Genomic DNA, 17,072 nt, shown 5'->3' on the forward strand with positions numbered 1-17,072 from the left:
AAGTCTGTAATTTTTATTGCAAAACAAAGCATGATCTTAATGGTATAATATATAAACGATTTGATTTTGCTAATTTACACAATCTCAAGAGGTACAGAGAATATTTTTACTTCTAAAATGACATTAAACCTTGTAAAAAATTTTATAATCTACTGACAACTAAAATCACATTACTATATTGACTATAGTTTTAAAAGATAATCTCAGACATCTGCATAATCTCAAATTATATAACAAATATTCAAGAATAGATACACTTATTTAACTATGGCTAGTTATTCTTGTAGAGTAACTGAACAATCTTTAGTATCGAACAATGGCGAAGAGATGGGGAGAGCCATCAAGGTCAAAAATTAAGAGAAAAAATGAAAAAAGTATATTAGCTGACATGAAACTTAAACCGCAGACAGACAAATTCAACCCAATGAACTCGCTAGTTAGGAAAATTAAGGGAATTTAATACGTATAAGTAATTATTTTTTCTTTTATGTAGATTGGATTTATCCTTTTTGTCTTTCGGTTGGTGTTTCATTGAAAGTCCCCCCCCCCCCCCAGTCAAATGATCCGCCACTGATATCGACATATTTCTTTCACAAAAATACTTAAATATGCTACGTCAAACACACAGAAATTTTTAAATAAAACTAATGTTAAATCGGACACTTTTGATAAAACATCTCTGAATTTGTTTTTTCTATTATCTACGCAGGTATTCGCTCCGTGCGTGACCATGGTAGGGATACCTTAAAACGATGCCAGCGTGCGTAGCGGCGAAATATGACAAAATTGGAATCTTACGCTTATCTTTACGCATAAATTTTATCAAAAATGTGTGCAAATACATGTTACGTATTTAATTGTGCTAATAATAGCAAAAATAGTAAGTGTAGTTTTTCTAGGTTCCCAAAGCTTACATATAAATTAGAGAAAGAAAAAGATGGATCCGTGCTATTAATATGAAAAAGTAAATATCACATAACTTCATTTTTATGCAATTGAAATAGGAAATATTTAAATAATTTACCTTAAATGATATTTTATAAGGCTTCGAGCTAACTGCAGAGTGCCTGATGACTTTAGCTTTTATATCATACATTTTACTATTACTGTTTTTAATTATATGCTCTTTCACGTGAAAAACTTGATTTGCCAGTACTAGATTTTTCCCTTTCTTTTCCGTTTGGGGTTAAAAAGATATATTATGATGAATTTTGAGAAACCCAGTTTTTAATACTACATCTATTTTGTACATAAAATGAAAAAATATAAATAAAAAGTTAATTATCAATAATTGTCAATTTCTCATGTATTTAACAATGTCAAACATATGTCATATGTTTAACCTGAAAATTGGTAGGTCCAAAACAGTCAGATGAAGGCGGTAGGTGTCGCGTCAGTCACGCACGGAGCGAATAGTGGCTAGTTTGACTATCTAGTCAAACTATTCACTTTACATACATTATAGCACTCGTTTAACTAGGTAGCCCATATATTATTACTTTGGATTTTAAGTCAGTGTACATAAGGTACAGCAGTTGCAAACAGTTTGATACTTGATGGAATTACTCAGTAAAATACTCGCTTTTCTTTCTCCATTGCACTTCCAAATGACAGTTAAATTAGAAAAGTTAACCATTTCCGAACCGTTGGTAAACGATCATATACACGGGAACGGAAATTGTGGTGATGTGAGCGAAATGACGTATTTTCACATCGAGTTACCGGACTTCACGGATCGGAAGCATTCCATGGATTCAGTGACGTATCTGCGGGATGTTAGTTAAATACTTAAATATTAGTTAGTGTTAATGCCGCTAAAATACGATCTCTAAAACTCTGCACAACGAAACTTCATTAATAATGATCGTGTCTTGTATTTGAAGACGTCTTACTACTAGAATGATGGACGCCCACAACTTTAACCTAAACTGTAACGGGAAAAACAATCATTTACGTCTTAATTTAGTGTTTTTCTTATTTCTTTTTAGTTTCCTACGCTCAGATTAATTTTTAATAAACTTTTCGGAATATTAAACGCAATACATTGTATAAATGAGAAAACCAACAGAACTAAAATAAAAATAGATTATACTAATTTGCACTGTCATTAAATCGTTAGGGGAAGGATTTTTAAACTCTTACAGTCTATTTTGACGCCTGGGCATTATTCAACGATCAAACTTTCACACAAACAAAAGCAATAGTAGTATATGACATACGACAATACAAGTACGATTTGACATTAATCCAGCTTTCGATAGATGCAGTTAAATGAGAACAAATTGCTTCGGGCTTCTGACATCTGTCATTTAATCACGTCTGTGAAAATATCAACGAAGAGCAACGTTTATTTTGGTTTTAATGGTTAATAAAAGTTAAATATCGTTGTTATTAAATATGTTCAATTGAAAGGGTATTCAAACCGAACTTGATGCTGTTTATGGCAAGCATGCACCGTGAATTTGCTAGCTTAATTTGTTCGTCAACGAAGAGTGTGTCGGGCGACGAACGTCCAGGTCGCCCAGAAATCGTCGCTATCTAATAATAATCAAAAAAATCATGACATAGTAGTGTACATAACATTATACACGCATATTTGAACGTGAAAAAGCAATCTGTGCGATAGGTGCATTTGCTCAATATCGACCAAAAACTGATTCGGATTCGAGAATTTATTAGTGCCGATAAAACGCATTCGGAAAGTTTTTTCACCGTAGCGTAACTTTTGATAAAATATGTGTCCAACTGTACAAGCTCTAGTAGAAGAAACAGTGAGAACAGTGGACAAAAAAGCAGCATAGACCCACAGATGAAGCATATATCATGACAGTTCGAAAAGACAGGTATGTCAATAACTACGTACTACATACACAATCTTTTGCTGCCGATTTTGGGCAAAAGTATGTGGTTTGTGTCCACCAAAACGAATCACACACCGAACTAGTCAGATTTGGCCTCTTGTGAGGTCGGACTAAATTAATAACGATGGTATTCCAGCCAATACTGCACAATATTTTGAGGAGCTCGACCAAAATTACTTTTTGGAAAAGTATGAAATGCTTGTTTTCAAGTGCATTCAGCAAAAAGGACAGTATGTTAAAAAATGAATGAGTATAATAATAATTTACATATCTCGCATTAGTACAACAAAATATAGTAGTAATAGCGCATTTGCACGGTGCATCTTTTCGTGCAACTTGTCTTATACATCGAAAAGTAGGAGGCATGCAACTCCATAAGAGAGGCAAAGCGAGACGCAAGGTGTTGCACGTACGTACCATACTGAATGGGTAACCCATTGCCTGTTCACATTCTATAAATTCACTTCATTGTTAATTTTTACTTATGTTTTAACTTGCGTGATCTTATTTTTACCAATTATATTTTTAAATGTAATTGGTAAATATCAATGAAGAACAGAGATATTTTTTGTAGTATAATCAAAGAAAGAGCCTCTCTTGTGTTGTGATTGCCAATATTGCATGCAACAACGTTCGAAAAGAGGCAACTTGTAAATGCGCCGTAACTATTTTTAAAGGTGTCATTATGCGAGGAGACACAGTTAAAAAGTAACCGTTTTTAAATCACAACGCACCTCTAACCTACAAAAAAAATATAGCCCTACTGTAGAGTCCATACCATACTCTATCTTAAATTAATTGACACTGACATGTTTTCAAGCTTGGTTCTATAGTTTTATAGTGATTTTGGTATAAAGCATTTTTTATTATATGAAGTTTGCGTTTATAAAGAGTTGCCTATTAAATCCGAACGACGCGGTGTCTCGAGCGAGTACAAACTCAGAGTGTATATACCTACCAAAGTGCATGTATATCTGCTATAATTACTCATGTGTATTTTAAAAAAGACAATAAAATTGCATTCAAACTTGTGGTTTTTCTGCGTTCAACAAAAACTCGTACTGGTTCCCGCAATACAGATTTATATTATACTTTAAAATTTAGTTCACAGTAAGATACACTGAAATATATGAAAATATCTTGTTTTATATGACTCAACTTGTCGGGAAAACCGTAATTTGAGATTCTTCAGTTACTCTGTATTACATAAATCATATATGTATTATTCTGGTACTTGTATAGTCGAGTCAATGCAGATTCTAAATACTTAAAATTGCTTTTTAATATACGTTTTTGTGTATTAGTTGAAATAAAAACATTTTAATAAGTAGAATAAATAAATACGGGAATAAATTATTTTACGAAATTCCCAAATTATCCCAAAGATCATCATAAATTTGTGAAAACGGGGTGAGGGAAGAGGCAGAGAGGAGATAATAATTCAAAAATCTATTTAACGACTTGTGTGTAGCTAATTCTGGGCTAAGACAGAAATTAACGATGGATGAGGATGAATTTATGCATATTTAGTTTAAGTCGGCAATTCCCACTACCATTTCTCCACTAGTACAGCATTATCTCTAAACAGGTCACAAAATATATTGGTTTTTACAAACCAAGTCGGAGAAGCCATTGAAATCGAAAAACGCCCCGATTATCTCAACAAAAGAGGTGACGGCACCTGCTTACCCTCAACGTAGAGAGCTCTCGCCAATCTCAATATAATACTGTCCACTCCTTTCGTCAATTCATTTTTTGTAATCTATAGAAAGTAGTATATTATTAAGAATCCATCAGATCCTTTATAAGATCGTATTAATATGTACGACCGTGCGATAACTCTTCAAGGAAAAGTATTAGAATCTTGAAACTTGATCCATACGTCCCTCTTGGTTCAAGTAAAAATCTTATTGAAGTTGCGACCAATAATAGGTCAAAGGGCACCGAAATCCCGATAGACAGGAAGACAGAGGATTCCATTACGTTCAAGAATTCGGATGGATCCTTCGATACTACGTTTATTGGTTTATTAATTGTAATTTAGATGCAGTAAACGTTAGCGTAAGCTTATTAAATTGTTGCTTTAGTAAATTATTAATATTTGAATAATTTGTAACTGTAATTTGTTAGTTTTGTTTTAAAAACTGTTAAAGAATAAAAATAAACAGGAATTTTTAACTCTTCACTATTTAGAGTTTAACAATTACTATTAGACAACAGTTTCTACATAGATTGTGGTTCAAATATTTATTTTAATTAAATAAAAACATATACTAGCACACATTTAAATGGTTTTCGATTTCAAATAATACATAAAAACTAATATTTAATAAAAATTATTAAAATCAGACCTATGTACGAGCATTAAGAAGTTTACAGCACTTTTATGGTACATTGACTCGACTATAATGATTAAGAAATAAAAAACCGTCATTAAGTAGACTAGAAATACAACATCGAAAAATATTTTAAAACGTATTTCCCATAAAATACAATCCTTACACTACAAAACTCATTTTTATAGATTTAGGATGTTTCTTGACTAAAATATTTCATTAGGTTTTTATAAAAATATATACAGCTAAGGTAGTTTGAAAATCCAAAAACAGAAACGATAAATCATATAAAGAATGTTACTTAAATTTGTTGAGCGGAAGAGAAATCGTATCCGCCAGTTTTTCCGGAACTCTGTGGAATGACAGGTCTATCGAGGTCTTCGTAGGCGTCACTTCCAGTACTGTTACCGCCAGGGAATATTCCAGTTAGGACACCTGGAATATAAAAATATATACATGCATTCATTGTAAAACGAAACATAGCGAAATGTCTAAACATATAATGAAAAGTTTTTTAAAATAAATAGTGCACAAGAATAAATATTACCTCCTCCTCTCCTATCAACTTATGAGTATGAAAAATGTAGACACTTAATTTCAGGAAATGGTGATGACCGTTCTAAGTTATTCTTGGTCTTTTAGTAGAGTACAAAATTATTTGTATTACTTTTTTCTCTATAGTAAAATGCTGAGGCGAGTCACGGAACTAGCGCCACAAGATGGCGTCGTCACGAGTAGCGTCACAAAATATTGTTGCAGAAAGGCTGGGTTCTATACATGATCAAACAATATTTAATAATAATGGCATACTACAAAAATTTGAAGCTGGAGATTTTGTTAGGTTTGTACTATTTTTTATAGTTGGTGAGTGTGGTTACAGTTTGAAATCATATTTAATAACACGGCTAGACATGATGCTAGAACTGAAGCAGAGAATATTTATAATGAATCTCCTATACGAACTAGGAATGTTATGGAAAGGCAATACAGGGTATGGAAACCATGATTTTGAATTTTTAAAAATCGAATGAGATTAAATTTGAAAGTGACTATGAATGTAACGGTAACAACAGCTTTACTTCACAATATCATCATAGAAAATGGAGTCTTGTTTCCTGTAGATCATAATCTAGATTTTTAGATCAACAAGACCATTTAATTAACGCCATAAAAAGAGACCATAGATAATGCAAGACATTAATGTGAATTGTGTATTAAAGTACATTCGTTCAGCAAATTCCCAACTGTAAGCAAACGCACGTGTTGATATTCGCCCTCTCATTCGTCAAGAGGCTATTAAATATAATTTATTGCCTTAAGCCAGACGGATTGTCATTTTACAGGTCCAAACTTGCCGGTCTGTATAAATTCAAATTGTAGCGTGTTGGTTTTTAAATTAATATATTGTGTGTTATATGTTATAGTAATTGATAAGTTATTTACTGGTCGTCTTAATTTTTAGAGTTTAGTTTAAGTGTTTAGTATTAAGTTTTATAGTGTGTAGTGAACTTTAAGTATCCAAAAACAAAGTATTTGTTAATCAAAAGTAAAAACAGCTTGCGGTAATCAATTTAATAAAGGTAAGAGAAACCAATATTTTAATTTATTGATGTTTCGAAGTTTTATTTCCTTTTTAGTCCATTTATTCACGGTTTTTGCTGTAAATATTAAAGAGCCGCTTGGATTGACCTGAAATTTGGCATATACATAGCTAACGACAAAGAAAAAAAGTGATATTGTGCCGATGTGTGCTTTTGCCATGGCAAAACATGCGTTCAAAATAAGTATATGATTGAATAAACTGACTAATTCTAAGCAGCTTTTATTTTATACAGTTTTTGCACAAAGTCAATACTTATCGAGTTATTTGCGAGTGACTATGATCATTTTTCAATTAAAAATAAACACGTTTTTAGACGGTTTTCCGCAAATAGCTTAAAAAGTAAGTATTTAATCGAAAAACATATTATTAACTAAAATACAGCTTATAAAAAAGTTAAAAAAAAATGATGTACTTATATCTATATGAAGTCTGTAGACTCAGTAAAAGGAGAGGTGTAGCTAATCTAAAGTAATTCAAATTTCAAATCGAATATTTCAACGAGAAATATCAAAAAAATGAAGCACTTTTCGGGGAAAACTCGCTGTCAGGAAAAGTGATTGTTTTTTTATTCTTTCACGTTGAAATATTCGATTTGAAATTTGATGAATAAGAACCTACTTTTCATTAGCTACAAATGTGCTTCTGGCTTTATACGTACACCATTTTTTGTGCTATTTTATAAGCTATATTTTTGCTAAGAATATTTTTTCGATAAAATACTTACTTTTTGAGTTATTTGCAAAAACCGTCTAAAAAACTTGTTTTTTTTGTTGTTGAAAAATGAACATATTCACTCGCAAATAACTCGAAAAGTATTGACTCAGTGAAAAAACTCTATAGAACAAAGGTTGTTTAGAATTAGTTAGTTTATCCAATTCCTGACTTATTTTGAAAGTATGTTTCTTCACCCCTGAGAATGGGTGAAACTCACCTCTAGGGCAAAAACACACATAGGCACAATATAACTTAAGATAAAAATACAGAACGTGGTAAAACATCAGTGGAATTTCAATAACTAATATCGTGTATTGCCTCCCCTTGCTCTAATAACCTCTTTCAGATGACGGAGCATACTCTCAATTTTTCTCCGGATGTTGTGGTATGTTATTCCACTCTCTCACTAGTGACAATTCCAACCTCGTCCAAGTATTGCATACTGATCCTGGCAACGTGCGGTCGCGCGTTGTCCTACATGAAAATGGCGTCTTCACCAAGCCCTGCTATGGTGGATATAACATGTTCTTCCAGAATCTCCGTAATGTACCTTCGTGCAGTTAAGGACCCATTTTCGATTAAGGATAATTCTGTGCGGAAGTCGGAAGATACACCGTCCCAGGCCATGACCGAGCCTCCACCAAATGGCATTCTTGGAACAATGCAAGCTTATGAAAATCCTTCACCGGTTCTCCTCCAAACTCTTACACGTCCATTGGATCCAGTTATGCAGAAACGGGATTTATCTGAGAATAACACTTTGCTCCTATCATTAATTCCCCAATGCGCGTATTGTCGAGCAAAAGCTAGTCGTGCAACTCGATGCGTCCGGCGAAGTGGCGGTCCTTTAGCCATTACCCGAGTTGATAGTCCAGAAGAACGAAGTCTTCTCCTGACTGTTGAAACGCTAACATTGCAATTTCGTACTTCCTGTAGACGATTTCGATGCATAACCGCAGTTGAGATCCGGTTTCGTAAAGCCTGAAACACAAGGAAACGGTCATCTCGTGCCGTGGTCGTTCTTCTTCGTCCAGAGTCAGGTCGTCTGGTTAGCAAACCCGTCTCCTGAAAGCGTTGAAGCACTGGCTGAACCGTAAAAAGGCTTACGCCAACACTTCTTGCGACTTGCCGTTGAGTGTGACCGTCTTCCACAAGCGCAACAATGCGTGCCGTTTCAACAACAGTCAAAGGCATTTTTGGCAAAAAATAAACAATAAACACTAATAATGGCACTAATAAACACTAATGGCGGCAATAATAAACGTTTGTTAAGTTTGAACAGAAAGTCGAAGCACAAATGAGACATTTAAAACAAACGGTAGTTACAGGTACCGTTCATTTTGGGAAGTGTATAGTTTTCCGCTAAATCGACATTATTGGAATTCTTTGTTACAAAGGAAACCGCTAAGCCGACAACAATTCTCAGAAACATGCATTAGTTTGTATTTGTGTTATTATTTACGATAAAGCTCGTTAAAAATGAAATGACGGTGATTTTCAAGGTGACCCGGATTTTATAATCGCGAGTGTAGATTATGTGAAAGCTACTGCTGTAGAAAATCTCACGCAAAACTCATGAAAAAATTGCATTACACATACTAGAAAAGAAAAATCTACTTTTGCATCCACTAGAGTGGATGTTATCTACTGTTATTTTGTAGTGGTCAGTGTTGTCATGTTTTATGAGAAACTTTAACAAATCCGCTATTCTGTGACTATTTGACTGTATATGAATTATTAACATAGAAGCTCATACACTATATATAATTACAACCTAGCAAAAGTGTTGTCATTAGTACTCAATTATCATTTCTCGGAGACTACACTACTTCTCAGAAAGACTACAAGCCAAGCATGACAATTTTAATGTACACAAAAAGGTAAAAGAAATAACGGGTACTTTTAAAAAGCGAACACAAATGAAACTCATAGACACCAATGGAAAATTAATCATAGACACCCAAGAGATGAAAGACAAATGGAGAATATATTTGGAGACACTTTTTCAAGATCAAAGAACGGATTATAGGCATCCATTTTCAGAGAGGATGACGGGCCCGGACATACTTAAATCCGAGGTAGAAGAAGCAATAAAACGGATGAAAAGCAGGAAAGCTGTAGGGCCTGATAATATCGAAGCTGAATTTTTAAAACTCTTGGAGGAAGAAGGAATAAATTGGATCACGGCTGTCTTCAATAAAATATACAATACAGGAATCATCCCTCATAAATGGCTAGAATCAGAATTCATAGCGATACCTAAAAAACAGGGGGCTAAAAAGTGCGAAGAATATCGAACAATCAGCCTAATGAGCCACATGTTGAAACTGTTTCTTAAAGTCATCCATGGAAGAATTTATAAGAAGTGCGAGATGCAGGGACGTTAACTGCGACGTATACGCGTGCTTGATCGACTATGAAAAGGCATTTGACAGAGTTCAACATCAAAAGATGATAAACATTTTAAAAGAAGCAGACCTGGATGACAAAGACCTCAGAATAATTTCAGAACTATACTGGAATCAGACCGCATACATGAAAATTAACGGAGAAGAAACAGATCACATAAAAATACTACGTGGAGTTAGACAGGGATGTATCGTATCGCCGTTGATATTTAATATGTACTCAGAGAAAATTTTTAACGAGGCTCTTTATGGAATAGACGAAGGCATCCTTCTAAATGGTGAAAGAGTAAACAATGTTAGATATGCCGACGACACCATGGTGATAGCAGATAGTTTAGAGGGACTTCAGAGGCTAATGGACAGAATAAACGAGTACAGTCAACAGTACGGACTAAACATTAATACCCACAAAACGAAACAAATGATTATCAGCAAGGAGAATATAAATGGGGCTCATCTATACATTAATTAGGGATGCAGATAGAGCGAGTAAAACAGTATTGCTACCTGGGAACTATTATAAACGAACAGTGGAGCAATGTACAGGAAATAAAGTGCCGCATAGGAAAGGCAAGAACGGTCTTTAACAAAATGAGCGCCATCTTCAAAAGTCACCACATATCCCTAGATACAAAAATGAGACATTTGAGATGCTATGTTTTCTCTGTGTTGTTGTACGGGGCGGAGGCATGGACGCTTACAGACACCACTATTAAAAAACTTGAAGCATTTGAGATGTGGCTTTATAGAAGAATGCTGAGACTATCATGGACAGCAAGGATCACGAACAAAGAAGTTCTAGAAAAAATTAAGAAGGAACCAGAGATTGTGTTTAAGATCAAACGCATAAAATTGCAATATCTGGGACACGTTATGAGAAATCAGCACCGTTACTCCCTGCTGCAGTCTATATTGCAAGGTAAAGTCAAAGGTAAGCGAGGACCCGGTAGAAGGAGAATATCATGGCTGCGGAATTTAAGAACATGGTTTAAGAAAACCTCAACGGAGCTGTTTCGAGCCGCAGCGAGCAAGGTCATGATTGCCAATATTATTTCCAACATCCGAAACGGATAGGAACCAGAAGAAGAATCATTTCTCGAAAATTAGTGCCTGCATTTTTGATACACAACTATAGTCCATTCTTATTTTAGAACAAGCTCCCTGGAGTCCACATGTAAGTAACTCCATCGCAATAGATTGCAAAAATCTTAATTAGCGAGAAAATGTTGAGTATACAAGTATTCAATATGGAAATATAAGAGAAAACTGTCCAAATAAAAGTTTCGACCTAAATAAGAAAACAAATTATATATCTTTTTAAATTATACTCACCTGTGGCACCGCTTCGTTCTTCCAAATTCTTTATTAACAGTATTGTACTGAATGGACGAATTATAAGATGTAATATTGCCATTGCTGCTGAAAATTTATTTCTGGCACCTATAAAACATGAATAATAAATATTAATAAATAACTGAAAACAGTTTCAAACCTAACAATTCATCATTGTCCATTGAATCAAATTTTCTAACCTTATGTATAGCAAAGCGCGGCGGAAACACTCAAAGAAACAGGAGATATCAGGATTAAAATAATGTTCAAACTATATAATGAAATCTGGAATACAGTAAAATGATTTGGTGTAAGCTCACTTTCATACCTGTATTCGCTCCGTGCGTGACCATGGTAGGGGTACCTTGAAACGATGCCAGCGTGCATAGCGGCGAAATATGACACAATTGGACCTACCTTTTTACACATAAATTTTATCAAAAATGTGTGCAAATACATGTTGCGTATTTAATTGTGCTAATAATAGCAAAAATAGGAAGTGTAGTTTTTATAGGTTCCCAAACATTGCATATAAATTAGAGAAAAGAAAAAGATGGATCCGTGCTATTAATATGAAAAAGTAAATATCACATAATCTCGTTTTTATGCAATTGAAATAGGAAATATTTAAATAATTTACCTTAAATGATATTTTATAAGGCTTCAAGCTAACTGCAGAGTGCCTGATGACTTTAGCTTTTATATCATACCTTTTACTATTACTGTTTTTAATTATATGCTCTTTCATGTGAAAAACTTGATTTGCCAGTACTAGATTTTTCCCTTTCTTTATCGTTTGGGGTTAAAAAGATATATTATGATGAATTTTGAGAAACCCAGTTTTTAATACTACATTTATTTTGTACATAAACTAAAAAAATATAATTAAAAAGTTAATTATTAATAATTGTCAATTTCGCCTGTATTTAACAATGTCAAACATATGTCATATGTTTAACCTGAAAATTGGTAGGTCCAAAACAGTTAGATGAAGGCAGTAGGTGTCGCGTCAGTCACGCACGGAGCGAATATAAAAAACGTTCGCCAACTGACGGCAATAATTACTGTACCAAAGCCCTAATCTTCCACGCAAGTAAAGTTCTTCCTACTATAATTAACAAGAAACTAAAATCAATACTCTTGGGACAGATCCCACAAGAACAAGGTGGATTTGTCTCTGGACCCGAAAACAGATTTTCAACCTGATACAAATTATAGAAAAATCTAGAGAATTTAATCTAAAAACTTATTTGTGCTTAATCGATTACTTGAATTGAGAATGTAAACTGGCATAAAATGTGGAGCATATCAAAAGAAATATAACAAACATCTAACACACCTACTAAAACAACTGTATGTCAGTAACACAGCAAACAATATTTATTTGTATTTTTATATAATCTCTCCCATGCTATTTAATATAGTAGATGCAAGTAGATAAATGATCAAGAGTCACATGTATTTAGTTGAATGTGCCGTATTGTAAAGGAATCAATATTTTTTATAAATTGCATTTAAAGTATCTAGTTCGGTATTGTTTTTTTTTATAGACAACTTTTTTGTTTTATCAGTTTAATCATTCTGGCATCATTTCCATAGGTTTTACAAGAATTATGTATATATAACCTAATAGATAATACTTACTATCATCAGAAGATGGAAAACCCATTACCAAGATTAATATATCTAAAAATATAGAACTCCCATTTACAACAATGGCCTAAAATGTAAAAATAACATCATTGACAATAATTTACCATTAACATTAACATTTACATCAAATATTGACAATAATTTAGAGAGTTAATGGCTACCAGTGCAGGCTCTACAATTAGGCTGCATGAACATGTGGTCCCCCTCATATAAAATGGGGGATAAAATCCCTCCTTCCCACGGGTGGGGTCTATCAGTACAACTAAAAATGAAATTGCTTAAATTTTTACATTTTTTTTTTGTATTTTTTTCCTAGACTCGGTGTACCTTTTAATGACATTGAATAGTACACTTTAGCATAATTTGGTGAAATTTTATGAATCTTCAATCGCTACCTGTAAAAGTATCCTGACAGACCCCACCCGTGGGTGGGCGTTTCTTGTTTTGTGTTCGGGATGTTTATAAAATTTATGGTTATATTATATTGCCCAGTAATTCCTGTTCTTAGCTTATTTGGAATTTTAGTTTTGGAGCGTCTTTAATACGAATAGGTTCGGCGTTATATTTTTATACATTATTTACTGTTTTGACAATAAAAATTTATTACGAGCCAGCAAGTTTTTTGACTTATCGATACGACGACTTTAACCCTCCTTTCCACGGGTGACTTTCTTGTGACACAAATCCACGGGTGGGGTCTATCAGGACCAAATTTTAAACATTAATTTTCTCATTAAAAATTTTTTTTTTAATATTTTTAACCCTTAACTGGTCCGGCGTCGTCTGACAGACGATTCCATATTTTTAATTACATTTTATTGGAAATTAGCACCGCCCACAGTTAAGTCCTTCTATCTAATCCTTAACCTATTGGAGCTTGACAAGTGGGTGTATTTGCGACAAGTTTCTCTCAGTTCCTAAAAAGTTATCGCAACAATTAGGTCGAGAGTAGTTCCTCAGATGACGCCGGACTGTTGGTGTGCCTTTTTTTTTGTGTGTCGTGCATTTTTAGAAATTATGGCCAGGCTATCAATACGAGTGCGTTTCGGCGATGACGATTATGAGACAACTCTTTTAAAGTGGTAAAATGAGGAATGTGATAGTGACAGTGATGTATGCGATATTTCGGAAGACCATAACATTGAATCTGAACACGTAAACACAACATTGTCATAAAAGTGTCCATTCTAAAAACAAAGGCAAAAATGCTCGGCGAGGCTGTGATACCCTTATCTGTTTGGAATATGCTGTTTAGTGATAACATTCTACAACATATTGAGCAGAATACAAACACAAAATTACGATCAATGCGTGAGAAATATTCTGCTAGTTCTATCCATCATCTTAGAGAACTGGATGCTATTGAGTTAAGAGCATTTTTGGGACTCCTTGTTTATACTGCCATTTTGAACTCCAGTCACGAAAATATAGACCGTTTATTTGCAACAGATGGAACTGGAAGATAAATCTTCAAAGCAGTCATGAGCAAAAAAAGATTTGCTGTTCTTTTACTTGCTATCCGATTCGACAATCCTGAAGATAGGGAGGAATGCAAAAAAGAATATCCAACTGCAGCCGTTTCATTTATATTCAATATATCATAGAAAATTCAAAGTGTATACGGACTTAGTCAATCTACCACAATTGATAAATGCTTGTAAGTTTTTGAGGTAAATGCCAGTTTAAAATGTACATGCCTAACAAACCGGCTCAATACGGACTCAAAATACAGGTGGTTATTTATATAATGCTTATATCTACAGTACTGCTACAGTACGGTACCAGTTAAGGGTTAAGGAAACTTAGTGATGTAACGTTGTACTACCTAAATGTACATATAATATGTGTATCAATATGTATTGATACTGTCTATTTTTTTAAACAGCAAGTCACACTTAATCGAAATAATTCAAATTTCAAACAAAATATTCACTTTTAATTTTCACGAAATTTTCAGCAAATACAGACATACAAGTGGAAATTTTTCTCACGAACCGTTAGATGTAGGGAAATTCTGAGTATGGCAGAAGAACGAGCGGCCAATTTTATGTAAGAAATGTCCATTCGCTTAACTCTCGGACCAAAATTGACGCCAACATAGCCGATTAACGAAATTTGATAAAAATCCAATGGTCTAGTTTTTTCGATTTTCCGGCAAAACGGTGCATAATTTCTAGCCACATGTTTATTTTTTTTTTTAACAGCAAGTCACCCTTAATCGAAATAATTCAAATTTCAAACAAAATATTCACTTTTAATTTTCACGAAATTTTCAGCAAATACAGACATCAAAGTTGAAATTTTTCTCACGAACCGTTAGATATAGGAAAATTCTGAGTATGGCAGAAGAACGAGCGGCCGAAATGTCTATTCGCTTAAAAACCTGAACAATAAAAATATTTTTAACTTTTTCAGTATCTAATATTTTTTTAATCATATCACAATTAAACTACAACTTAATATGTTTTAATGAATCAGTAATTGCAAAACAATTACCTAAGAATATGTTATGCAGTGAGAATCAAATATATGAAATAAAAATAACAAGAGGAGAACTAAGAAAGGCCCTAAAGAAAATTTAAAATGGAAAAGCAACAGGACATTATAAAATCACTGGCGAAATGTTCAAGTACATATGTAACAAAGGGGAGTAAGTATTCTTGCAAAAGTAGAAGCATGCAATTTGGAGATTTGCAGATGACTTTTGACTCTGAGTCAAGATCAAGATTATTAAACAGCGTGCAGAAAAAAGGAGTCAATATAATATAATATGATATAACTGATTTTTGATAGATATAGAAACCTACAGCACATGTATCATTCCCTGAATATGGATTTGTCAATGACATAATCATAGTAGCTAATAATAATACATAAAGATTTAATTTACATGAATTAAAAAAAACATGAAGTCAATGAAGGTTGGTCAAAGAAAGAGTACTTTTGTCAATGTGAGGTTATTAATTAAAAGCTTTTATATTCATTAGAATAATTAGAGCTTTTTATATTATTCTTATTATTAGCTTATAAATATGTACCTACTCTAGAAAATCGAACAGTAAGGTAGTGTTTTTTTGAAAAAAAAATCAAAGTTCCAAAACAAATTTAAAATTTAAATGATATGAGAATTAGTTATAAACAAAAACTCAATTTGGTATCAATCATATTAATGTCCATATTTGATGTAGTCTATTCTGGATTGACGAGAGGCTTAATTTTATTGTAAGGCTTAATTTTATGGCTTAGGCTATGTGAATAATGTCATACATCAGCAAAGAACAAATGGAAGAGCCTTATATCAATGCAGTGATATTGTTATCACCTTTTAAAGACAATTTTTTCACTACATCTACTGTCAAACTGCACATTTCATTGTTTAATATTATTTTAAATAAATGTATAAATCATGTTAATGACAATTTTAACTATTAAAACTAAATTATCATTCTGGTAAAATATTTTTTAATTAATAGAACCTGTGTATATAGTTAAACCAAAAGTTCTGCAATATATTTAAAATTATTAATATAAAAATTTCATAAAAAAATATAATACCAATTGTATAGGTTCATGACTTTGATCGTGATACAAACTCCAAAGGAAGAGAAGAATAAGCAAACTGTTATAAAACAGATATGCATTGGAACTCCAATATCCCATCGTACTTAACGAAATAAAAATGAAATGAATCAGAAACAGGATCTGAAAATAAAGTTGATAAGATTATCGATAACGTCTCAAAATATCAGCAATTTACCTTGAGTCTAAAATTTCTAATTTGTGACAATTCAGGCATTTTGTGTTTACTGTATTCTTACGTGGGTTGAACAAGATTACATTACATTTAAACTTGATATCACTAAAAATACTTCCTTTCTTTGGTTTGCAGTTTGCAAATGACTTAACTTTAGCGATTGCAATATTGCAAAATCCTTAACCTAAAATAGCAAATGTCAAAACATTATATTTTGAGTTATTGACTAACGAACAAACATTTATTTTATATTTTATTCTTGTTGTTTTTACATCATCTTTTTTACGAAAACTATCTACGATGAAAGTGCACCCCTCGTAAATTTGAATAGTTATAATTTTTGTTAACTATTATTAAGTTTTACAATAATACAAAATGAATTGACTCTTTTTAATTTAAAATCCCTTTTAA

The 17,072-nt window shown here is 32.9% G+C and overlaps 1 protein-coding gene across 1 annotated transcript; it reads right to left on the bottom strand.

The window, feature by feature from the left end:
* LOC140447358 (type-1 angiotensin II receptor-associated protein-like) lies at positions 1-16,856 on the bottom strand. The gene is made up of 5 exons (XM_072539966.1): positions 16,665-16,856; positions 16,463-16,609; positions 12,899-12,974; positions 11,255-11,362; positions 1-5,632 (listed from the first exon to the last, which is right to left on the bottom strand). Exons 1-5 carry the CDS (start codon positions 16,701-16,703, stop codon positions 5,499-5,501), a joined length of 504 nt encoding a protein of 167 aa, XP_072396067.1. The 5' UTR covers positions 16,704-16,856; the 3' UTR covers positions 1-5,498.
* Positions 16,857-17,072: the final 216 nt, after the last annotated feature.

This window comes from Diabrotica undecimpunctata, chromosome 8 (genome assembly GCF_040954645.1).
Source record: "Diabrotica undecimpunctata isolate CICGRU chromosome 8, icDiaUnde3, whole genome shotgun sequence".
NCBI lineage: Eukaryota > Metazoa > Arthropoda > Insecta > Coleoptera > Chrysomelidae > Diabrotica > Diabrotica undecimpunctata.

Coding starts and splice junctions, on each gene's coding strand:
- LOC140447358 (XM_072539966.1), bottom strand. CDS start 16,703: ATGCCTGAATTGTCACAAATTAGAAATTTTAGACTCAAG. Junction 16,610..16,664: donor TTAGAAATTTTAGACTCAAG/GTAAATTGCTGA, acceptor CTTTATTTTCAG/ATCCTGTTTCTGATTCATTT. Junction 12,975..16,462: donor GTCATGAACCTATACAATTG/GTATTATATTTT, acceptor TTTACATTTTAG/GCCATTGTTGTAAATGGGAG.